Genomic DNA, 26786 nt, shown 5'->3' with positions numbered 1-26786 from the left:
TGTCATGTTGCAAAACCCCTGGTCCGCCTCTGGTGAGAGCATGATTTCCCACGAATTGTGACATGATGCGGCCCTTCCTGCTCTCTGATGTAATGTGATGTATGAGCAAATAAGTACAGGTTGTGCAGCAGACCATTCACCACATAAATGTTCCAACGTGATCTGCATGCAGTTAACAAATAACTAGTATTCGTCACCAAAACGGTCTCCAAATGGAAAGCAATATTTCTATTGGATTAAAAGAGATGATGTATTCACAAGCATACTTCTTTGTGGTGTCTAATGGCCACACATGTCACCGGAGGTTTTGCTACCTCTTTCTGAATCACAGACCATGGCGCTGAGCATACCTGGGATTTGCACCTATTTTGATATGTAAATAGGAGGTTTAACACATTTACTGTGTACGTTTTACTTTCATTGTGGTTTGAAATGTACTCATCAATGCCAATTTGTTTTCTAAACTCTATAAAATGGTTTTGGTTCTGTTCCATCTTCTACTCCAATTAATAAAAACAATTTATCTAATTTCATTAATACTTTCATGTATTTGCACTGTTTTTTTGCAAATAACCTGGTACCTTTCAAACTTTCACTATATCGATCCCTTATATAAATTCTATTTATCAGACAGTATCTGTGACTGGATTCAGTATAAACAAGTCCCTTATACACTGGACCTGTTTCTCTCTTCTCTTTTATTTTTTGCTACTTGTTTTGGGAATTTCTGTCTGAAGGGTCCGATTTCTACCAAATACTTTTTTTGTTGTCCTGACAGTGCTTGGATGCAAGCACATAACCATTGACTCTTCCCTTCCAACTTCTGGATATCTAATGTAGAATTACACACTGTGGTCTTTGGTAGTAGCTGTCGGCTAAATATCTGCTAACTTGAATTGGTATACATTTACTATTAATATGAGCTGATTCAGCCTAAATTATCATGCAGGCTACAACAGTCAGTGTCCTGGGTCTGCTGAAGAAACAAGGCTGTCGCACCACGTGCCCCTCTCATGATAGACAAGGTGCACACCCATTCCCTCGGCCTTGATTGGCAGCGTCCCCCCAGACTGTAATTTTCACTGCAGCAGCAATACCTATGAAGATAAGAATACCAATTTAACATCAAGTCAGTCCAGGACTGAGACGAGCACAAAACCAGTTGGAGATTTCAGTGTGGCATTACTTTGCTGTTGGAGTGAAATGAGCTATCTCTGTTTAGCACAGGGTTCCCAAAGCTTCACAAAGGCACCTGTCCAGAATAGTTGAATTGATCTAATTAAGGCTCAGCTGATTTACCTGAAATCATTTTTGAGCTCTTGTGCTGTTTAAGGGAAAGCTAGAAAACCCACATGATGCCCTTGCACACTGGACTGCAGAACTGTGCTGCAGAGTCCCTATTTTAAAAGGTCTGCCATATGACATCCAGTTGCCTCAATTGGTTTGGGTTTGGTATTATTACCATCCAAAGATTAATCTTTACCCTTCCCAAAAATCACTTTGGTCAGTGAACTGAGTCAGTGCCAGCTCCCCACTCACTGAAAGGACTGAAAGCTAGCTTATAACTTTTAGGGTATATTGCTTTTACCTTGTGAAATAAGGTTCTCATTCTGTTTACATCATGTTTTATATTTGCTATTATACTACCTTTGCCTTAAGATGTAATTATCTGTAAGATATACAGTATTTATAGTTGGTAATATTGAATCAACTTACTGCCCCCTGTCATTTTCTTAATTTGCATTTCAGCATGACACGTGTGGTCGATCGATGGACTGCTTTTAAAAAAGCTTTGATAATGAAGTTGATCTTTGCTTTACTTCTTTTATCCCTGCAAAGGCCGACCCATTCTTAATAAGCTATATGAACTTTTGTCACGTAGTTATCAAGAAAAAAGAGATAAGGTGTTGTTGTCACAGTATAAAGCCTGCGGCTCTGTCTCAGAGCTAGTCTGCAGACCCAAGCAGTAGCCTTCCTTGTTTGCAGTGTCGACCATGAGGCACCTCTCTCTTCTCCTGGCTGTATGTGTTGTGTGTTCGTCCTCCGTTCAAGGTATGAGCTATTAAAGCAGCTGAACAAAATGATAACAACAGCATGGTTTTACTGGAGACTGATTCTTCACAATTCGTACCTGCTCTTAAAGTACAAAGTCAGACATGGCAGATGTTTCCTGAGAAGTAATTACTGTATCATCACTAATAATTAAACTCGATTTTGAACTTTTAATATCTTACTTCACTGCTGTACATCAAACATCAAAAAATAACAAAATTATAAAGAGAAATACGATGATTTGTGAAATGTTAATCGAATTCTTATATGTTGGGGTTACAAAATTCATTTAACTTAAGATTGGCTAGACTGTCAAATTAGAGAAAACATTTCTGTTTCTGAATTGTTTTTTTGTGCTTGGCTCTTTGACAAGGCATTAATTTCTAACCACGATATGGTAATTATGCCTTATAACGTGAAAAATAAAGGCTGTCTTTTCAGTCGTTCAGCCTTTTTAAGAACGGTGGTGTTTGGCAACTGAGTGTTATTATTGTGATGCAATCACTTTGTGAGGACGATGCTGGCTTTGGATGGAATGACTTATATTTTTCATCCCACCTGAGCTTCTTAGAATGTTACTGAGTCAGTGACTGATTTGACTTATTTCCTGGTGTTAAGCTGTTGTGTTTTTAATTTCCCTATAAGGGCTTCAGACTCATGACCTCCAGCCCTGCTGGATATTTCACCAGCTGAGCTCCCAGTTACATGATGTACCTAATATTTTGATTATTGTGGGCTCTCTGCTTATTAATTTTAATAAGCAACATAGATTATCATACTTTCCAATAGATGAAACCCTTGGCCAGGTTTAAATGTAACAATTTTTTAATTCAGTTTGAAAGCTCACTTAAGCGACCAATAGCTAGACAGGAATGCAGACCTTCTGATGAGGGGTTCAAAGAATGGGAACAGGGAATCTGTACTGTGGTGTTGGAGCAGGTGTTGGAGATGACTGACCTAGATGGATTTGTTGAAATATCTAGCACCAGACACGTCCTTCAAAATCCAAACTGAAAAGTGCATTGCTGGAGGATAACAGCTTGTATCCGTCTCCACTGGTGGCACTGTGGCTAAGGATCTGCGCCTGTGGCTGGAAGGTTGCCAGTTCAAATCCTGTGGCTGGCAGGGGAATCCTACTCTGTTGGGCCCCTGAGCAAGGCCCTTAACCCCAACTGCTCCAGGGGTGCTGTACAATGGCTGGCCCTGTGCTCTGACCCCAAGCTTCTCTCCCTGTCTGTGTGTCTCATGGAGAGCAAGCTGGGGTATGTGAAAAGACAAATTCCTAATGCAAGGAATTGTATATGGCTAATAAAGTGATTTGATCTGATAAAGAATTGCATTGAATGGCTATGATTGGGGGGGAGTAGAATGGGTCTAAATGTAAATTTTAAGAATGCATCTCATTTCTCCAAGGGAGCAACTGGATGAAGAAGTATGAGGATGGCCTGAAAGGGTACAGCGAGGAGTCTCTAGCTCAGGTACACAGACTTAATCTGTAAGGGAGTTTCAGTGCTAAGAAGAAACTTCTATTACTTCTCACAAGGATTGTCCAGGTGCTCTTTGGTAAACCTGAGATGAGTGGCAGTGTTCCTTTTACAAAATGGTTTAGTCTTTGTTGGTTATGCTCACATGCAAACATTCTTTTCCTGACGACTGAAGCATGAACAGTGACATTAGCTGTAGCTAGAGAGGCCTGCAGATCATTAGATGTTACTCTGGAGTTTTTGTTTTGTAACTGGAAGACTTTCTGAGTTGCTCTTGAGGAGATCTTGACAGGGCAAGTGGTCCTGGGTAGCGTCACCATGAGTCTTGAGTATTTTCTATCTGTAGACTGTCTGATAGCAGGTGGATAGATCTCCACATGTTTAGAAATTATTTTGTAATCCTCCCCAGACAGAGCATCAACTCCAGTTTAGGGACCAGAAAGTCATGAGGAATAGTGAAAAAACATAAAGAACAATGTAAATATGCAGGGCTTGGTACCATAAGAGTATAAACTTTGCCCCATGCAACTTTTATGCAACTCCCATAAATATTAGGTACTATAAATTAGATTGTGTATTTCACTTGTAGCTAACTAAATTGGGTACAGAGTGTATTGTTAAAAGACCAGGTTATGTTCTTAAACAATACATTTTATAGTGAAAATACTTAGAAAAGGGAAAAAATATCCATAAGGATTAATGTAATTAGTTTGAGGTACATTCCCAATATACAGGTATATACATTTAATGTACTTATAACCCATAAAAACAATAAAAGCAAATGCAAATAGATACAAAATATAAATGGATAAATATCACCCCCAATTTCTTTCAAATTGTGATCACTTTGAAACCAGCAAATTCATTCACTGCTTCAGGATCGATTTTTTTTCCACACACTATTCATGCATTTACAATTAGTGATCAAAATGTTCAGATGACTTCCTACACGGACTGCCTGTACTCTTAATTAATTACCAAAGTTCTAATAGGGGCTACAGAAACCTTTTCTCTGCACTGTAGTCTCATTTTACTGTTTGCTAAATTACAACATCCTTTCAAAGTGAAAAAACATTTCCTTTAATAATAGATTTTACTTCATAAAAAGTTTGATAAATAGAAAAGGATGTTTTGCTCTGATAATTCCCATACCTGATGAAACTGTATTGAAAGTATTTTTCTAGATTAGGCATTGATAAATGACACTGTCATGTAATTTATGTGCAATAGGTAAAACCTATGTAACAGATTTTAAACGATTGTTTACTTCTAATATATTTGGAATAATACTCTCGGTTGCAAGCTTTTTTGATGTTTGATTCAGTCTTTCTTGTCCTTTGTGGTCTCTGACTCAGGATTTTCCAGAGAAAATAAGGCCCCAGAATTATAAACATCCCCTTTTCCGGTGTACAGACATGAGCCCCTCACCAAGTGTTCCCACCTCTGGTAAGAGAAATGAAATGCGCAAATGTTGTTTTCATCTTTCGTGCAAAGATTAACACTGGCATGGCAGTGATTTGGCTTCTAAGCTTGCTTTAACATTAGTCAAGTGATTCAAAAGAGAGTAATGCTTAACATATCAGAACCACCTTTCTGAAAATGGTAATAGTTTTTCATTTAAATTTCAGAGCAGTATGGCCATTGTAAACTGTGGATGGACATGCAATAAGCTTGTACAGTGGAACACACGCATACCTGGGCATATTAGTTTAATGTGTAATCCTCATAGACATCCAAAGGCTAATCTGTTTCTGAACTAGGGGAGGCACAGTGTTAGCATTGCTGCCTTGCAGAGTTGGGACCCTGGGTTCACTTACTGAGGTGCTATCTGTGTAGGGTTTGAATGTTCTCCCCGTGTTTGTGGGGGTTTCCCCCTACAGTGCATAGACATACTGGTAGGTTCATTGGCTAGAGTGCGCACATCTGTGACGGACCTGACCAGTATCCTGATGTGTGTCCCGTCCAGGGTGTCCAGCTCCCCCACTGCCCGGATTGGGAAGAAGCAGTTAGAAAATGTTTGGAAAGAAGTCCTAAACCCGTTTTTATTTGGTTATAATCAACTCCTCTATTTCACTCCCGTTTTCCTCCGAGCACAGTTATAAAAGATGCCTAGTCAAATGTACTACTGAGTTACTAGACTGAATAATAAAAGGTCTTTCAAGATTTGTTTGTCCTACTTAAATTAAAATGGATACACAAAACGTTTAAAACATAAATCACTTTATCAGTTGAAAGGCTTTTCAAATATATTTCATGTAACACAGAGAATAAAAAATGAACCATGAAAAAGCAATCTCTGATAGCCTTTTGAATTCAATGCATTTTAATTTGCTCACTAACACTGCTCATCGGAAGAATTTGTGATTTGTTGCAGTTCAGCGTGTGAAGCCAGCAGACATCAAAGTTATTGCTGCTCTAGGGGATTCACTGACAGTGAGTTCAGTTTTCATTTGTAATGCCAAAAATAGGGAAACAGGTGTCTTTTTTGGACATTGCATTAAATCTGAGAAACTTTCAGTCTCGGAGGTTTACATTTTTTTCCCTCACTTATAAAAATACCCTTTTCACCTCATCTTTTTTCAAGATAAAGGAATGTTGCAAATCACCCCCCATTTTTCTACCCCCGTATTCCTTGACATATATTCTAAAAATCCAATTAAATTGTGCCATTTACTTTGTGAATATTAATAGAATAATAAGGTGAAATAGAGAAGGAATCTGTGTCAGTGTTCCAGCTGCAAAGAAGTAGAGGTTCATTCTGTGCTAGAAAGTAAAACCAAATATTTTCTTCTTTCTTTAATCTATTGTAAAGATGTTGTAATGCAGATTTTTTTGTATTCATTATTCTAATTTGTTGTTCTTTTTAGACTGCAATAGGTGCAAATGCATCAAGTATCCTGGGAATACCAAACGAATATCGACAAGTTTCATGGAGGTATCAAGGCTTTAATTGACAAATACTTTTTATCTTCTAATAACCAACACCTAAAATTGTGTCACTTCAGTTTTTCTCTTAGTATGTGTGTTTTTAAATGCTTATAATAAGCTATTGGTTCAAGATTTCATTTTGTTATGTAAATGTTGCGCCCTATGCAGTAGAATCCTGACTCCCATTTTGTGAATTAGGTTACTGCATTTTACCTCTTCTGCAGTCAATTATTATTTACAGTATTTGGTTGGCAGACACCTTTATATGGAGCAAAGTGTAATGTAAATGCAAATTTTCTGTTAAGTGTAACTACTTACTGATTCCAATAAAAGCAAAAGAATAAATGACATTATGGCCAGTACAATTAAGGTGAAATGCAATGACGTATGCTAAACAAAAATATATAATGTGAAAACAAGCCAGAAAAACAGCACACTTCACAGTTGATAAAGTATGCTATCTTTGAGGATGTAGTTGGTCCTTATTGTTATGGGGTTCATTTTTTCTTCATAGATAAAAAGTGGCATTATCTTCAAAAATAGTGCACAGCTTATCTGCATCATAATTAAAACACTTTTGGGGAAATGTCTTTTCAGACTTGTGCACTTACTGTTCATTTGTTGTCTTTTAGTATTGGGGGATATGGGACTTACCAAGATGTCATCACCCTGGCAAGTAAGCTCATTTGTTTTATTCCTCTCAACATTTAAAGCAACATTATTTTTCTGTTAAGCAAAATGAATATAATACAATTTTAAAAACAATTTTTTTGTAACTTCCCTGTTGTCTTAACAGTTCCAAACAAGTGTATTACTGCAGAAACATGCTGTGATGAAGTTCAGTCTTGTCACCTCTCTCCAAAGAGCTTTTATTGTAATTTTCCCTGGGCGTACATTTGATTGTAAAATGGAGATGTTGGCTTTGGTTGCACTTCACTCATTTTTTCAAAAATAAGTCAAATCTAAACAGAGGTTTCTGAATAGCCTTCCTTATCTCCACCCGCTGTATGTGACTTGTACTCTGTATATTTGACTTTTGCAGACATTGTCAGACTCTTCAACCCCAATGTCATTGCACCGGCCCTTAAAAGGACTATGAATGGAAAGCCTGCCACACTGAAGGAAACTGGGTTCAACCTGGCAGTCACAGGACACAACACATAGTAAGCGAGCGTATAGTAGACAGTGTGCAAGGGTGGCTAATCTGGGACTTGGAGCCAAGGCCGAGTGCCCACCCTGTGTGCTGAGATGAAAATCTGTTGTTTGTGTTCAGGTTTCCTTGGCGACCATTCACCCTGCCTTGCTCATAAAGATGATTGACAGATTGGTTTTATTTCTCATAGTTCAATGAACACGGATTCAAGCCAAGCTATTTAAAGCCATTAGAAAAAGATACAAGGGGGGCTAGGGAGATTGCTGCTGACTCCGGTGACTGTATGAAAAAAGCATCAGACTTTTCTGACTTGAGTGTTCCGGAACTTCATTTCTATCTGTCTTCCATCAGAAGTCGTTGACACAGAACATATAGATTAATGTTTGTTCCTCAAGAGTCAAAGTTAATTAGCCAATTACAGTACATACTGGGATTTAATGACTTTGTTTCTGATAAGTATGTATTATAAGTATTATATAACCACTGTTATAAAGAAATGGACCAGGAGGATGGTGCTATTAACAGGTTTTATGACATGTTGTGATATAAAATTGCTATGTAATGGCCACAAACGGCCTTTAATCAGTTGCCGCTCTGACATTATTAGACTTTGCAAGGCTCTTTTACCAAGGCCAGAAGACTCTTTAGTTTTAACTAAAATTAACAGGACAATTTCTACTGATAAATGTAAAATTGTGAAAATCCTGTGGTAAATCTGATATATTGCACTTCATTAATGTAAAATGCATTAGTACAGACTGGGATTTACAAAAACGAGCAAGAATGAAAGGCAGAACAGATATGACTAAGCTCTTCACTGTTCCATTTTTAATTAATCAAGCTTTTGCAAATTATGAAGGTGTGCACAGTTTAAACAATTTTATTATACCTGTAGCAGTTAATTAATGGCCGATGACTCAAGGTGAAGATCTCCCTAGCAATTAACATATTCATGATGATAATTATTCTTTTTCTAGTGAATTTACACAACAGACTAGGCACCTGATTGATACTTTGAAAAACTACCCGGTAAGTACTATGTACTTTGTCCTTGGTTAATTCAACATTAACATGACTGAAAAAAACCCAGTAGCTTCCTGAGCTACACCACTTTCCCATGTGCGTGCTCCTTCCCAGTGCTCGTAATTGAGCTGTCTGGTGGAGCTTGAACAATTGTCTCTCATGTTGCTCCTTCAAGATTGTTGTGTACAAATATACTCAGTTCAGTGGGTTTAATATTGATTAATACAGTACCTTTCTCTTCATGTAGAGGAATAATACATGCTGTACAAAAACTGTAACATTCTGTATTTGAACATCACTCTTTTAATAAAATGAAATGACAGGCTTGCATTTGCCAAAATTTCATTTTTAAAAAAACTGTCAAATCTGTCACTCTTTTTGAAGAATAGCAAGAGCTCTGACTTAACAACATATTTTGTAATAACATGGTAGGTGTCTGTTCTTATCAAACTGTGCTTTATGAAAATATGCCACAGGAATATATGCATACATCAAAGAAATATAATGTAGCTACTGTCAAACTGCAATTTTACTTTCCTAGGTTTTGAGTGGATTGAAGAATTTGCATATGTTTCTCTAAAATACATACATTGAGCCATTTCATACCAAAACAAACAGTACTGATATGGAGATCAAACACATGTAACAAATGCCTTGCACAAAATAGATCAGACACAAACACACTTGGGCCTTGTGCACCTTGTGGCATCTAAAGCAGTTACATAGAAGATGAATGGTGATTTCTTGAATGTTGGGCAATTGGGCAACAACATACAGCATAAAAAACACGATTTATTTGTTTAGGGACTCAGTTTTGAAGAAGACTGGAAGCTACTGACCATTCTTATTGGAAATAATGATATCTGTGACTACTGTAAAAATAAGGTAGGCCTGGCTCAGTCTGTTGTAAATATCGTTTCTCCTTGTGCTGAGCGACCGTTTCTGGTGTGTTGAAATCTCATGTGGGTGAAGTGGCTGCATTGTCTCCCAGTGTCTCCTTTGACTTTTCTCCAGCTGCAATGGTTTCCTCCCACAGTTAAGAAAACCTAATGTCCAGCTTAACTGGTATCTCTAAATGATCCCTTTTATATGTGTGTGAACCCTGATGGACTGGTGTCTCATCCAGGTCCTACATTAGTATTGACAGGTTAGGCTCTGTCTCACTGCAACCCTATAAGAATAAAGTGGTTGCTGGAAATGGATGAATAAAATCTCCTCTTGGATTTACTTTAAGATGGATTTAATTTGTTCTTTATTTTCTAGAGAATTATATGACCATACACATTACATATATACTGTAGATAAGCAGCCAAAAACAAAAACCACAAAACACAGAAGTAGTTGAATCTCAATCACCTACTGATATAGAGATTTCATGCTAACTTTATTCTTATTCGTATACTGTATATGCAATTATTTTCAATATTGTTTTGGTCATGCGGTAAGGCAGGTTCATTGCTTATTTAAAGATGTCTGAGCCATTGATTCATGCTTCAGACATTCCCAAATCACTTCTCTAACTTAAAATAAAAAACAAAATCTAATTGAAAGTGTAGATCTGATACCTCAATTAATCAAGTGCTTAACCTTATGACAGAACACACATCTCTTTGCAAGACAGGATGAATTAATTTCACTATTGGGAATCTTTTTTTTTGTATTTATATGATTAAAAGAGTATAGCACTTTCCAGATTGGTGGTAACATATTTGTGGGATTTATAGGCAGACTCTTGTTCCAAAGAGTTTTCCAGAATCTGAATTATGCTATATTACTATGATTAATGTTTCTTCTCCAATGTTAGCAACAAATTGAATCATTCAGCTTATAAACACTAGCAGTTTCCCAGAACAAACAAGAATTACCTACATTTAAAAAAACATTGTAAACCAGTATCAATTGACTGTTTTTCTTTAAAAGGCACTTTACCACTTAGAACTTTTTCTTTTTGCTTCTCCAGACCCTTTATTCAGCGGACAGTTTCATTCATAATTTGACTGTTGCCTTGGATATGCTGTATAATGAGGTACAGTAAGGCGTTATCACTGTTATTGTTATTGTTCAGTTGAACTATTCATGGCACCAGTAATGTTAGAGTTTGAACTTCAGACCGTTCAAGTTTCCAGTTAATAACATTACTTCATCTGATTTGTTGCAGCATGTAAACATGTATAAAATAGCACACAGTGGAAGAATGAACAGAAATAGATCCTGAGTCCATTGTGGGGATTGAGACTGAATAAGACTCCCAGTACATAGCAAACTGAACCATTTCAGGTTTTTTTTTTTGAGGTGCAGGTTCCTCGGTAAAAAGGTTTGCATAGAAAAAAGAAGAATTAAAACGCATCAGTGGTGTAGCCCAGATTTTTGTATTTGTGATGGCAGAGAGGTGGCAGGAACAGCTATGCTGGTGGCATTTTTAAATGACATTATTTCCCTTCTAAAATATTACTAATACTAATAATGTATTACTAAAAGGTGTTCTACTCCAGTTTTACTGGTAACCCCTGTTTTACACTGCTGGCAAGACTGAACTGCAATGCAAGCCAAAGCCAAAATCTCACAGCTTAGCTGCATGGGAACAATCTGTAATGATCTGCTGCATATTTGCTGACACCAAGCGTGTACTGTACAATATAGGCTACATGTACTGTATTCTTTAAAAAAAATTTAAGAGACATTGTAATTGTTTTCTTTTGTTGGTAAACGTAAGACTATATGGGATGTTTGGTAATGTCATAAAGCTGGGGAGCCAACTTCCACCCCTCTGGCTACACCCCTGAAACACACATCTCCTTTTTAACTTCCTCCGTGTTCAAGGGACAGCCGCTCTTAAAATGGATAAATGCGATATCCTGGGAAATGTTATTTTCTTTCCTGCCCAAAGTGAAACCCTGTCAGGTTTTAGACATCTTAAGATATCTAATTTTTTAAACCAGTTTTATGGAGTCTCTGGCACTCTGTTTCCTCTCAGATACCCAGGATGATCGTGAATTTAGTTGAGGTCCTGGACATGGAGGGCCTCCGGGAAGTGAATGATGGGAGCATTGGATGTTTGCTTCAGAGGTAAATTTCAGTCTAATGAAGCAGAGCACACAGGTTTTTAGAGGGTCTTCAGTATCAAACAAAACTGTAAAGGATGCCTCCAGTTGGCTGGACTCAGGGATGACAGTACAAGGGGCTAGCCACTGGAGACTGCTATTATACCCACTGGCAAAAAATCTGTAGTGCGATCCCAGGTTATGAGCACCTGTAACCAGGTGTTGGTTAGGTTTAGTCAAGTGGACAAGTGTGAGCACATCTACAGTGGTGGTAGCACCCACAGCCCTTCATGATTTTGTTGAGGTTGGACAGTTGCGATGTACAGTAGTGAATGTAATAAGCTGTCCCCAGGGTAGACAGGGTAGTTAGACCGTTGATGGAGTCTAGTGTTGTTTCTGTACATTTTTGTGTTTGAATCCACACAATAAAGTTTATCATGGTATTGCATCTTGTGTCAGCATGCATTCATGTGCTAAGGTCCCTGACAGCCATCCTGTCATGTTCAGGTAATATGTAGTACATTATATAACGAATATAATATTGATTTCTAAGAATGATTGCACTATTTTTCTTAGAAGCACTAGTATTTATTAGTACATATTTGTTAAAGTACAACCATATTTTTTTTGCAGTGTATAATCCATTTTTTATATTCAAATGTTTTATACTTTTTTATTGAATTACAGCTTACAGGATTCCATAATAATTGCAAATATGCAGTATATACTGTACAATAATGAACCCTTCTATTTTGAATTAATAATTTAACTAGTACTAATGATAGATCAGCAAATCAATTACTCAATATTAAAAATGTTTCCGTTTAATTTCTATTCAACACTTACTCTCTCTCCAATATCTCATGCCAGTTTTCAGTGATGTTTTAATCTTTGATGTTTCAAAGTGATGTTTCAAGTCTTGCAACTTAGTATATGAGTGAGCAGTCATCTTCAGTACATTATGAAGATGAAATTATAGATCCTTAAGATCTTTCAGCACAGAAGTCTTCACATAATTATATATAAACATAATAGACATATAAAACAGGCATGTGAATTTATTTAATCATCATCTACCATACAGTATACTAGCACTTATGACATGTTCCCATAATAAAAATTATACATATCACACAGATACATTTAAGCTTTTATCAAACCTAAAACTGTGTTCTGGGTGTTTCATTGTAGCTTTTTTATTTTGTTACAAGCATTATTTTCTTTCTGCAGATCTTTCTGTTCCTGCCTGGTGAGGCCAGATACAGGTTCTCCTGAGCTGGAGGAGCTCATTGAACTAAATCACGAATTCCAGGTACGTTAGGAAGGGAACTGGGGGCAGTGTAAAGTAGCGCTTTTAAGAGTAATTGGAAAATGGATATAACATTGGATTGGCCCTCCCATGGACACTGGAGCAAGTTGCTTTTTCCCATGTGCTTCATGTCTACTTAACTGTATGAATGAGCACCAGCTTTGGTGGGAGCACTGCGTAATGTACAGTACTAGTATCCCCTTCAGGGCAGCTTCTTGTACTCCTAGCCTATGTAATGCTACAGGAACTGGGATTGACTCTAGCATGATGAGCTTGAAGCCCCGTCAGTGTCACACTTCACAGATTTCTAAACTTATTCCTGCCCACGTTTTTATGCTCCTTTTATTCTCTCTCACAGACCTAATGCAGAGAAGTGCAGAGTGTTGCCCTATATGCAGTAAACAAAAACATACACTATGCGTGGACAACACTGAGCCTGAAGAAGTTTCTCATGAAAGTAACATCTAGACAATGTAAACTAGAACTATGGACTAGAATGTCAGTTCATATAAACAGCATAAGAAAAGATCAAGGTCAAAGTGAATATGCATCTTGAGATCAGCTGATTCTAGTGTTCCTGATACTGTTCATTTCCTTGTTCACAGATAACACATTAGATTACCATCTGGTCACATTGGCATGTGATATAGATAAAAATCTATGACTGCACCCTGGAAACCATATTTTTAATCATTTAAACTTTATTTTATGTTGTCTCACCTTACTAGGAAAGTTAATAAATAATTGGTCACTTCTTGGCCTCAAGATGGACATTTTGCAGGCAAGAAATGAATATGGATCCTGATAAGGTTTAGTTCTGTTGTTGTCTTTATTATCTGAGTTTGGCTGTAATCATCGCTTACCCCAGCTGAATTACTGTGATTTGGAGAAAGGGTATATGCATGTCCATTCTCTTCAGAGAAATCTGCAGGTTGCCTCCAGTTTATTTCAGGCATCATTACCTTTACAATTTTAGAAATTCATGAACTCAGTGTTCATTATCTAATCAGTACATACTGTGTAATGACCCTTGTCATCACTCTTGTTTGTTGAACCCTATATATCTTGTCATTATCACAGAAAAGTAAGTGAACAAAATACCATCATCATGTGGTTGGCAGCCTCATACTAGAACAAAAAACAGAGGCCAGACAACTTCCTCAATACAAATTAGGTCATATATATCATCATCTCGCAGTAATGTTGGGATGTTAGGATCAGTTACACTCATTGAACTCAGCTAAAACAATGGCCTTTTATAACTGAGTGGAACCAATTGATTTATAGAACTGTGCTTACAGGGGTCTTTCAGTAACCTTCAGGGAGCAGCTACAGTGCATAGGGTTCTTAGGATATAACGATGCCAGAATAAGTATATTTTATAACAGCTTGAAAGGCCAGATGAAGGAAAAATTGAAGAAGAACTGGAGATGCCGTTTGGGTGTTGAGCTGAACTATGTTCTTAATCAGGTCCAGGCACTAGACAGGTTGGCTTTACTGCAGAAAGATGTCAGTTTCTGTCACCAGTGGACTATGGATCTGTTACAGAGGTGTAGGCATCGTGAATAATAAACATGAATAAAACCTGAATTGTTTTGGATAAATAATATCAGATCAGGAGGGTGTGGTAACAGAAATCAGATACTTTTTATTAACTGAAAACCTAATAACGAGCTCCAGTAAAGCTTGAGGGAAGTAATGCTTATCTTTGTATACCAGCGGCCAATATAAAAGGAGCTCTGCATTTGGTCTTTTTTCCAGAATACCGATGCATCAGATGCTGATCAGACTTGAATGTGTCCCTGGGTACCAGTTTTATTTACCAAGGACAAATATTTCAACATGGCTGAACAAGGAAAGACAGGCATTATGATAAAAGACATTTTATCATTGACATTTTATCATTCATACCCCATTGTCTTGGAGAAAACAAGGCAGGATAATAACATGATGAAGGATGTTCAGCTTGTGCACGATACAGTCACACATCATACTGTATTTCCTCAACCCCTGTCATTGTCACACTTCACAGATTTCTAATCTTATTCCTACTCACGTTTTTATGCTCCTTTTATTTTCTCTTCACAGACCTAATGCAGAGAAGTGCTGAGTGTTGCCCTATATGCAGTAAAAATAAACATAAACTATGCATGGAAAACACAGAGCCCAAAGAAGTTTCTCATGAAAGTAACATCTAGAGAATGTAAAAATCAGTTACATCTAGACTATATGGGGGAGTAATTAAAGGCAAAATATTGCTGATATTTTATTTTCATTTCAAAGAATAACTACTACAGTAGATACATTAAGTGGAAATTGACATTCAAACACAAAGCAGAGGACATAATTTATGCAGAAACTCTACAGAAGTGCATTACAAATTGAGAACAGGAGTCACTTTTTGAACAGAAAGTCTTGTGAGAAACCTATCCAGACATTTCTGAGGTGTGGCTTCTTTCCACAAAGGGTTAGATAAGATCCTTGGGTCAATTCGCTTCTGTAATGCAAAAGGACCAGAGTTTTGTAACCTTTTAATGTTTTTATGATTAAGTATCTCATTTATTGCTGTTTCATGGATTCTGATGTCTCTGTGATCATAATGTTAGAAAATGTTATCATAAATGCATCCATCTACAGTCCACTTATTCTGGTGAGGGCTGTGGAAAAGGGAACAAAGGGAATGGAGCAACAGAAAAAAAAACAATGTACTGTTTTTTTATAGTCAGTACTCCATGAAAATGCTGATATGCTGGTTTCTATTTGTGCGGTGTAGCTGCTCAAACTCTTGCAGACTTTCATAAGATGGAAACAAATGAAAACAATAACAGAACTGAATCTATTTATCTATGTCAGTATGAATGCACATTGATTTTTATTTTTTCCTTCACTAGAGAAGAATGGAGCAACTAATAGGAAGTGGCCGGTACAATAAGGATGATTTTTCTGTGGTTCTTCAGCCCTACCTGAAAAAAGCAAAGCCTCCAAAGGATGAGGTCTGTTTACTATCGCTGCATTGTGTTCTGCTCTCTGCCATAGGAGGGGTTAATTCCAGGGACAGGGATAAGTAAAGCACACTTCAGAGTCACAAATCAGTTCCCTTTAGCTCTTTATCATTTATTTAAACTAATAAAGTGTTTAAATAAAAAAATATCCTTTCTCTAGAATACTATATTTGTAGTTTGAATATACTACTGTGTGCAATATGATGTGTTTCCTAATTTTCACTAATTTGACGGTTAAGTCAGTGAATTATTCATGCGTTTAAGGCAAGGGCCTTCATTATTAAGATGTCTTACAGCACAAGTTCCCAGTCTTGGTTCTGGATGAACACACACCTGCGGGTTCTCATTACAGTTGAGTTTAATTACCTAATTGAGACCTTAATTGAATTACCAAGTTGCTTGATTGGGGTATTTGCATGTTTTTTTGTTTTCTACTCAAAAGCTTGGTATGTTTTTATGAATGAAATGCAAGAATTAGAAGGCAACCTATAATATAGTTAAAACAATCAAACAATTTGAATTAATCCTTTTATGAAGTCAATTAAGGGTCCAATTGTGTACCCAAGGGCTCAGCTGGAATACAAAATCCACAGGTATTTAGTCCTCCAGGCTCACATAACAACGCCTGTGTTATTTTTCGATATTTCATAGAGTGGAAAAGTTGACTACTCCTTCTTTGCACCAGACTGCTTCCACTTCAGCATAAAGGGGCATGAGGAGCTGGCCAAAGGGCTTTGGAACAACATGGTGAGGAGCCCAGTGTTGCTGTGCATGTGGTCCAGGCTTCTAGGAGGGTTGAACTGATTTAAGTCATTAATCAGGTCATAAGTGCGCCATCAACATCAATGCAAATGAAAATTTCCATATATAATATACAGTTTAATGCGAAATGTAATATTCAGAAATCGCGTACATGATTTGTGATATTTCATCTAAAAGTATTTGCAACTGATATCTGCAGGTCATTTTGTTCCCCGTTCTTCCCTTGCAGTTTCAGCCAGATGGTGAGAAGTTTGAAATTGAGAACTTTTCAGAACCAATAGAGCTCATTTGCCCACCGGAGGTAAGGGAGATCTTTCACAGCTCCTCCACAAAACCTGTCATTAAATAATCAGCAACCGAGTGAGGCCTGAGGTCTAGCATTGACACTCCATATCACAGTGCATTTACATTGGATCTTTTCTCTTCTTACACACAAAACACGTACAAATCTTAAGTCTGCATACTTCGTAAAATGTTATTTTACTTTGTACAATGTTTAATTTTTATAGTGTTTTACATGATTCAATCTGAGTTGGCATGACAGTTTACTGGTTAGAGCTGATTAGATTTGGATTGCTATACTAGATTTGTTTCTTTTCTGTGTTGCCTGTCAAGGGATGGGCCTCCCATTAAGGACAGAGCAGTTGTTTGCTCTTTCGCTGTCCAACAGAATTTAAAAGAGTCCTTGTCTTCTCAATTAAAATTACCGTTCAAAATTTGATTGAGTACTTTTCCACCCAACGTGGGTATACACAGAATTCCAATAGATGCAAATTTATCCAACCTTCAGCAATGTTAAATAAACTAAATAAATGTTAGTTTATTTCTTTAGTATATTATGAAAAATCTTATTAGGAATTTTTTAGAGATAAAGACATGGCCTAATGTTCCTGCAACAAAATCATATAGTTAAAGGGTTATTTAATAAAGTCAGAAGTTTAATATAACTGTATCACTATTTGCTCTTCATTACTGGAAGATGAAGTAGGATAATGCTGATCCAAATAAAGAAGAAACACCTGGTTTTGAGTTGGAATGATCTTGCTTTTGTCTGTGCTTATCCATCACAGTGAACACCTTTCACATAATCAATCTCTTTTCATTTACAGGACCACCCTTATATATATACTACTGGTCATGTTAGGAACACCGCAAGTGTGACTCAAAGCTCCGTTGGACAGATCTGACTCCATGTAGTTCTGCTGGTTCTGTTGATGCTGAGCCTCTTCTTCTCATGAATCTCATGAAAGGTCTTCATTTACTTTGGTGTTTGAAATATTTTAAACCTTCAGCTTCACTTTGCAATACCACCATGGCTTCAATAAGGACTATGACACCTATCCAGTTCGCTTCCCTGAAGAGCGGTGGTGCCAGCAGGTTTCATACAGTACATCCCTTTAAATCAACAGCTGTGCACATGCGAAAAATATCTAATTGGTTTCACTGAGTAATTATTTCTTTCACCAAACAGGAATTCAAGGACTAGCCCTGGTCACCCCTTCTCTAAAGTAATTGTTGTAATGATTGTCCACTCCTGCCTACATAGAGTTCTGTTGGATTCCTTGTTGTATCGCAGTGTGATTCACAAACAGAGCTGAGCTAGAAGAAAAATGGTTGACTAATAAAATTATTGACAAAACACAGAACAGTGGAAAGTGCTGGTTTTATGTGTGTATTACTTTAAAGATCATGAAAGGTTTCAGTGTCTCTTAATAGAATATATTGAGGGGATTTTAGCTAAATTTGGTAGACATTAAATGCCAATAAGATGATGAGAGCACAGGCACTGAATCTCACTGATGCTATAGTCTTTAACATGTGCTGATTACAGAATCTGTGCTGCTTCATAAGCAAGCTACCTACACTTTTATCACTGAATCCCTGAAGTGCATCAGCATCAAAATTAAAGCCATGCCCCATTTCCTTCTTTCTGTGGCCTCAACGGTGTAGAATTAAACAGGGCAGTATGACAAGCCATTAATCTAAGGGATTTGAGGAAAGAAAGAACAAAGAGTTTTCCAACAATTAGAGTCTTTACCAAAACAGCATTGGAATGGTGATGACCTTGAAATAAAATAAAAAAGCAGCGCCATTTTGTCAAACAATCCTTAAAATGCAAATTTGTGCAAAAGAAAAGGACTTGTTGTTAGGAAATGTATATTATTCTCTAAATTCTGCAATTCTGCTATGATACAGTAATACACTTATTTTTAAAGGACAAATTGCTTTTCACCTTTTACAGCATTAAAAAAATGACTAAGGAAAACAAAAGGCTTATTCATATTGTTTAGTTTAACAGTATCATCAGAAAAAACAACATAATCAAGAATGTACAATGAGCAAAAAAAAGCTGCTAATACTTATTGTATTACATAACTTCCCTTAATCATGTGTTTAATAAATGTATCAGCAAAAATAGTAAAAATAAAAGAGGTGAATTATTTGCTTACTTGCTACTGTTTTAGTAGGGGGTCCATGAATTTTGTCATATCCATCAGCTTACACTAGGGGGCACAGCACTACAATACTTTTTTCTTTCTTTTGAGAAGCCTATCCATGAAACTAACACAGCAATATGCAACACAAAACACAATACGGAGCACACTAACACAGCCATGTGTGGCAGAGTGCCCTTGTTTGTCATGTACAGCCTGACACAGATGTTCATAGAGAAGGCTGGCACTTGTTCCCACAATTACAGCAGTATGCTGCCTAAGCTGTGCAGTGAAATGAATTCACTGTTCATTTCAAATAGCTGGGCTTTCTGCCTTTTATATTCCAGTGGTATTTACAACAGCTAGGTATTGTGGCTTGATCCCAGTTGATGTTTACATCTAGTTGATGGAACCTATAACCACGCTAGCTGACACATTACTGAATGAGATGTGAATAGTTGTTCAGTAGCTTATTGCAGGCTGCATTTCATTTCCTCTTTTCATTATTTAAAAAGCAGTGCCCATAAGTGCTTGAAGGAGAATTGGCACATTAGATAGGTCTGCATTTTCCATCAGGGGGGTGCAGGAGGTACATGCAGTGCGCCAATTATGCTTCTTGCGAGGTCACTGGTATCATCGTTTCCTGTAGCACAGCGTACTGAGGGAATGCCTGGCCAACCACTGCTTTGCACAGAATGGATCACTCCTACGGAACATGCTGTTCTCTAATCCTTTGGTGAATATACATGTGAGCTGTAACATACACGATTCAGTTATCACTGGCTCCAGTGAGAAAGAAAATCTTTTCACTCGACATTCCAACTGCTGTTTGGAGCTGAGGAAAACACACTAATGTGTTTGTTCCTTGCTTTACAATCAGGTTTCAATATTGAAAGCCCTGAGATACCATTTTTTAAAATTTTCTTCACTTAACTGTTCCTGTTGCCAAAATCATTCCTGTGCTTGCTTTTCTGATAATATTAGAGCTTCTCCCCTGGTCTAATTCAAATTACTCTGCTAATATCAAGGCTTTTGAGGTGTACTGTTCAATCCATAACTTGAGTTGAGTCAATCTAAAAAAAAAACAAAGCCATTATGCAGTACAGTGACAATATCATTGTCACTTTTAAGATTTAATGTCCAGATTAATGTTTATTCTATGCCAGCTTTAGCATTGTTTTGATCATTTTGGAAAAAAAGTGTAATTTTTCTACCTTTATAATATCTACTAGGTACATTTATACTACAGTAAGTGCGGGATCTTAACAGAGGCTGAGTAGAGGGATTTTCAAATTGTTCAGCAGAAGAAGATGGGCCTTTTGGGAAATGGATGTCTAAATCAGATCTGAAATATCACAGGTGATTGTGCTGGCAAGAGAATAATACTGTCAGTGAACTGAAAATGACCCTGCTGAGTGTCTGCCTAGTTCATTGTGATTTACTCCTTATGTTGTCTACAATGGAGCAGGGGAGACTGGAGCAGTTAAAAGCATACTGATTCGCAACAGGGTTAGGAGTTCAAAGCCCTCATATGACAAAAGCGAGGCAGAAAGCATTTTAAAAGGTAAATGTAAGAGCAATCCAATTCCTGCAGTATTAAACATGCCTGGGGAAACCTGAGACTTTCAAATAAACCCCTGAAACAGCACATACCCATATGGCAATCTGTTTGTATTAATCAGCTGAAAAGAGCTTGGGCAGCACTGGTGGCACTGTGGTTGGCATCGCTGCCTCACAGCCCTGGGGCCCTATGTTCAATTCCTGGGGTGCTATCGTATGCAGTCTTGGAGTTTGTGTGGATTTCATCCAGATGCTCTGGTTTCCTCTTACAATCCATTAACATACTTGTAGTTTAATTGCCTAATGGGAGAATTGGCTCCGCTGTGAGAGTGTGCATGTGTGCATTTGTGTGTGCCCTGTGATGGACTGGCATCCTGTCCAGATTGTACCCCACCTTGCGCCTTTTGCTTGCCGCTATAAGTTCCAGCTCCCCTGCGATTGTTTATAGTGGTAAGAAAATGGATGGATAAAAAGAGAATACTGTGCATTTACACAATACTAAATAACTGGATAGAGGAATTGACATTCTCATGAAGGAAGCCCTGTACACTCAGTCTCTCAGTCTCAGAATACACTTTTGATGGCTCTTCTTCTCTCTCCGGACATCCTTTGTTCGTAACAGCAGCCTGGTGAATCACCCTTTGCATCAACACAGTGTGCAAAGCCAGACTCCCATATGTAGATGTATTTGCCTGTCTGATGTTCCACTCTACATGTATTGTGTTAAGGATGTGCCCATGAAATATTGCAATGGTCTATCTGTCATAGGCAGGTGGCTCTTTTTTAATCCTTGTGGTATTCCACACAGACCACAAGGGATAACTGACATTAACTTCTAATTAATGGACATCTAATGAATGGAAGAAATGGATTTTAAGATGTACTTCTAGTAGTCATCTCAGTCAGCATCAGTGATGCTGTGTGCTCTCTTCCTCCTCCACATCATCCACCTGCCTTCACGATGTGGTTGCTAGAGAAAGAACAAACTTTTTCCATGGTCTTTTTATATTCATTCTGTACTACATACTGTAAATTTCCCCATATCTACTGATTACAAATCAGAATTTGTAATATCAATCTGTACACCTGAAGGCATCTGAAGTTTTAATTATCAGTAAAAGTATCAGTTGTGGATCTGGGAAGCTACCTGCCTGAAGTTTGTATGTTTTCCTCATGTTAGGGTGGGTTTCCTCCTGGTGCTCCAGTTTGTTCCTACAGTCCAAAAACTATTGGTAGGTTAACTGGCTTCTGGGAAAATTGGCCCTAGTTGTGAAAGTATGTGTTTGTGTCTGTGTGTGTGCCCTGTGATGGACTGGCATCATGTCCAGGGTCTATCCTGTTTTACACCCATTACCTGCCAGGACAGTCTTCTGCACCCCCATGACCCTGAATCTTAAGAAGGGGTCAGAAAATAGTTGGATGTAATGAAACCAGCTCAAATGTGCATCAAAGGATCTTTTGTGACCTCGCCTTTCTCCCCCAGGAAACATTTTAGTGATTTCTGGTGAGGCAAAGAACTAGGTTGGAAAAGTATTATTAAAGGTTTACTGGAATAATTATGCAAGGTAATAAACCAGCCACCACAGCTTTTGAAATTCACTTGAATAAACAAAAGCCCAGTCTCTTGACATATTTAACACTGAACAAACACCGTGAGATTGATGTAAACTATTATTTTACAAAGAACATCCTGATATGAATCTTTGTGGATGGCAAAAAAAGGAAATTTGAGCTTGCCGATATGAGTGTCCATCTGTCTGAGAAATATTTATTACATCTCTTTGTCTGCATCTACAATATCTATCTCTTTGCTCAGTTAAAATTATTGGCTCTGGTTTAGAATTCCTTATATAAGGTAGCTGCAACCAATTTACCATCTAACAGAACACCAAAAAAAATACCAGCCTTAGAGGACTAAAACTGCAAATGGTTGCTGTTTACATGCTCTCCAACAGTTTTCACATGTATTCGTGAAACAACTTTATTATACATTTCAATCTTTTTTAATTTTCTATATTATTAAGAGTTCATCAATTAGTCCCTGAATAAGAAAAAAATAATCTAAAAAATAAAGATTTTATTTTCTTTTTTAAATTCACCAATATTATTCATGGCACAGGCTGCTCCATGATTTAGGACTGCCTGCCAGCCTCTCCACTCAATCCTTCTGCTGCAATGCTCATACCAGCAGAGAAGGGAGAAGCACTGTGCAGGTTTTTCTGAAACAGTGTCTTGTGTTCAGTCTACTAGCCACAGAGCCTATAGCAGATTTAGTGATGCTAATGATGTGACATTCAAGGACAATACCGATATCTTACAGGCACCTGGAAAGCAATGGGAGATGTTTATGTATGGCAGTCCCTGGCCAGTTAGTTAGAACTTGGAAAATACTAACACTGTACTGTGACACTGTAGCTGTACTATGACAGCTCATTTAACTTTGAACAGACCATATATCGAAAGTTTATTTCTCATTATGTTTTTTAAACTAGGGCTCAGAAGAAGATATGCTCAATGTACAACATCAGACACAGATTGGGCAGCTGTGTGAGCTCTTTTGAGTTCTCCGTTAATTGATGATAATGTATGTGCTGCTGACTGCTACCCCAGCATGGCTGTAACACCTTTGAGTTTCAGAGACTTGTGTATGGTATTTAATACCTAACTGTGGCATGAACACATTTGAACTTGCTGTAAAAACATAGCACAGTGATTCACACCTCAAAAACCTTCTGCTGCTGTGACAATCTGCTGTTGAACATTATCAGGAGGATTATGTTAAGCAGCAATAGGTAAAATTGTGTTTCATGAAGCTGGAAATTTGTGAAATAATGAGTAAATGACTGTAACAGTATAATTTAAATGTATTTAATTTAGGGTTAAATTTAGGATATTTCTACCTAATGGTATTAGACTCATTTATGCTGCTACAGGGATGACAAACAAAAATAAGGTGAGGATTGGGTGTGTTCTATATTAGATAATTGGTTATCAGTGAAATGGAAAATAAATTCATTCGATCTTATTTAGCCAATGTTACGACCCCAAGTGTCTAGGGGTAAAGGGGTGTAACATTTAGGATAATTATTTTGGAAGCAGGTTGGTTTTGGTGAGGGACTAGGAAGTGTGATAACAAGGGTAAGGAACTAGAGTGGTGCCAAAGAAAAGAAAATTACAAACAAAATGGAGCTGGCTAGGACAGTGAGGGAAAGCTAACCTGACTACAAAAGAAAACCCAAAACACACGGTCTTCGGTGTCTTGAACACCCTGACTAACCTCCACTGACTACCGAAAACCATACAACACAAATGGCACTCACCCGTACTAAACTAGTGTACTAATACAAAATCAACTAAGTGTGTAAAGTGTACCCAACAACCTAAACTAACCTTATACACAAAAGTTCACACAAAAACACAAGTAAACCAGGAGTACAAATAAGGGAAAACGAGAGTAAACGACAGGAACAGGGTACAAAGAACACAAAAGTTGAAGATATAACACATTAGGGCAAGGTAATGGCAAAACAAGGATGAACACACAAACAAACAAAAGTACAAAGAAACTAACAGAAAACCAACAAAACAACAAAGCCGAAGCTATACGAAAATACACACACAAAAAGCAAAACAACAAACCAACAAAGCCAAAGCAATATCCAGAAGCGAAGCGAAGTGATAACCAAAACCAAATGGGACCAAAGTCAAACAAAAGGCCTCTCCTTGCTGAAAACCTCCATGTTATATGCTGAATAAGATGTGTTCTGATTGGCTGAGAGCTAATTGATGATGACATCAACTGAAACAGTGGTGTGATGGTGGGCCAATGGGGGAGGGAGAACAATCAAGGGTCAGCAGTGTGGACATAGAAAAAACACACACAGAATACATACTGGGATGTAACAGCCAAATTAAAATTCTAAAAATCTTAAAGAAGGTGGTGAAGCAAATGAGTTTTCCCTTTCATCTCTGTCTCCTGTCTTGTAAAAAAATATAGAATTCTATCTTCCTAGCTGCATTGTATCTTGCTGATGAACTAATTTGATCTTTTAGGAGTATGTTATGTCTCATTTGATATTACTGGTTTCAAAGCATGCACATTTATTTGTGCATTCATATGAAACAATTCAATTTTCTTCAATGTGCATTCCATAAGTGTCTTATGAAGGGGAAAAACTGTTTTCTTATTCACCAGAATCTGGAGATAGGATAAATGTTTTATGATGTAGGGTGGGAGAGAAAAGCCTAGCAGGGACTCTAAAAAAACTAAGCCGTTTTTTTTTCATAAGCAAAAATAATTGTCTCAGTAATCAAGATTTTGGTCATCATGATACAAAAAGATATTGCTGCCATGGAGTCAGATCAGACAAGACCAACTAGATGCATTTCCCAAGTTTAAAGGAATGTCCTTTTAAAAAATAATTTGCAATGATAGTAATGTTCAGAGAAAAGCAACCAGATGTATTCCTGGACTCAAAGGAATGTCTTACACCGACAGCCTAAAGCAACTGAAAACATTATGGTTCTGAAAACAGAAGCCTATGAGTGGACATGACGCTGTATTCTAAACCCTTCATTCTTTAGACTCAACAATCTTATATATAGACTTAACAGTGTTATATATAGTTACAAACTAGGGGGAGCAGTTTAATAAAATTTACTGTGCTGTTGATAAAATTTGAGCCAGGTGAGAAAGTGCACATGGGTTCTTTTAACTCATTGGCACAGTTCTGGTGATAGTCATAAATCTGAGTCAAACATGATAGACAAGACGAATATTTATTAAGAAAACAAAACTGTTTGACGACAATAATGATGACTACACCACCAATAGCATCAATGATAATGCACATGTAGAACTTAGTGGGTTTCAGAAGCCTATGTCCTACAGGCTCAGAAACACACAATTCTAGACCTGTAAAATGAAATCACTACAAAATGTCTACACAGATCAAAGAGAGAAACAAATCCGCATGCTAGGAAATAAATCGAAAATGGATCTAAATCTCCTTTCCTACAACATGGATACCGATGAATAGGAATCAATTTCTTTATTCTAAAATTGCATCAACGAACAAGTGCATTTAGTCTTAGGATTCCTTAATACAGAGAAAAATGTCCTAAAATAAGTAAAACAGCAAGCTCACTAGAGCAAGGTTCAGATTACTTAGCCTGAATTTGGTCTCAAAGACTGATCAGCAAAAGGTCCCCTTGCCTGGTACGATCTTAGAGGAAGTGAAGAGTGATGGGTGCTCCTCCATCTCTCTGTGTCTTCTTTGTTTCTCTTTCTTCCTTCTGTTCCTCTTTTCTTCCTGTCTCTTGTCTTTTTATGTTGTGTTCTGTGGCTGTCGAATGCTTTAATTAACCAGAGTAAACCATTGGAAACCCCCTTGATCATTGTGTTTGCAGTGCCTCTTAGCCAATCTACTGTTAGGCAAACACCTTAAATGTTCAAATAGCCATTGTTCCAGACTCTCGGATTAAGACCTTGAGTCCTGCAATCACAAAGTGAACTGCAAACAAACCCCCCAGGGTCATAATATTATAGGACTTAATTCATTCTTCACATTCTTTTCATTATTATTTACTTTACTAATTTAATTTGCTATACAATTCATGCAAATAAATACTGTTGATACCTTCAATATTAAATTTAAAGAGTTGACCAGGATTTATTGGAGACCACAGACTGTACTTGAGATGGTAATTCAAATGTATAGAACCATGATAATTTCTTGACCTTATTTCTCAATGTAATCACACTTCATCTCAACACACGTGGCCCATTTGTCCTTCAGATTCACAGTTCACTGATAATAAATCTCTTCTGACAGCTCCAAAAAAAACAACTGACTTCAAAGAATCAGCACCTTGAAACCATAAAGCGCACACCTTAGATTTCAGATGTCAAACACATACTAATCCCTCACTTCTGAGTCTGGGCTGTAGGGTGGATGATTCAACAGTCCAAATCCACCCAGGCAAATGATTGTCTGTAGTACACCTGTCTTTGAAAATGTATTGGAGGGTATGCATG

At 37.4% G+C, this 26786-nt stretch overlaps 1 protein-coding gene across 1 annotated transcript; it reads left to right on the top strand.

The window, feature by feature from the left end:
* The first annotated feature begins 1911 nt into the window (after positions 1–1911).
* Positions 1912–19203, top strand: LOC148653510 (phospholipase B1, membrane-associated). Its single transcript, XM_088648606.1, has 16 exons — positions 1912–2052; positions 3466–3530; positions 4892–4982; positions 5911–5969; positions 6404–6471; positions 7097–7140; positions 7507–7627; positions 8595–8646; positions 9445–9525; positions 10601–10666; positions 11615–11706; positions 12912–12993; positions 15882–15983; positions 16644–16739; positions 16984–17055; positions 17864–19203. Exons 1-16 carry the CDS (start codon positions 1995–1997, stop codon positions 17939–17941), a joined length of 1227 nt encoding a protein of 408 aa, XP_088504732.1. The 5' UTR covers positions 1912–1994; the 3' UTR covers positions 17942–19203.
* The last annotated feature ends 7583 nt before the right edge of the window (positions 19204–26786 follow it).

The sequence above is a fragment of the Lepisosteus platostomus genome, chromosome 10 (genome assembly GCF_059453375.1).
Source record: "Lepisosteus platostomus isolate fLepPlt1 chromosome 10, fLepPlt1.hap1, whole genome shotgun sequence".
NCBI classification, from domain to species: Eukaryota; Metazoa; Chordata; class Actinopteri; order Semionotiformes; family Lepisosteidae; genus Lepisosteus; species Lepisosteus platostomus.
This window is presented reverse-complemented; position numbering and strand designations above follow the sequence as displayed.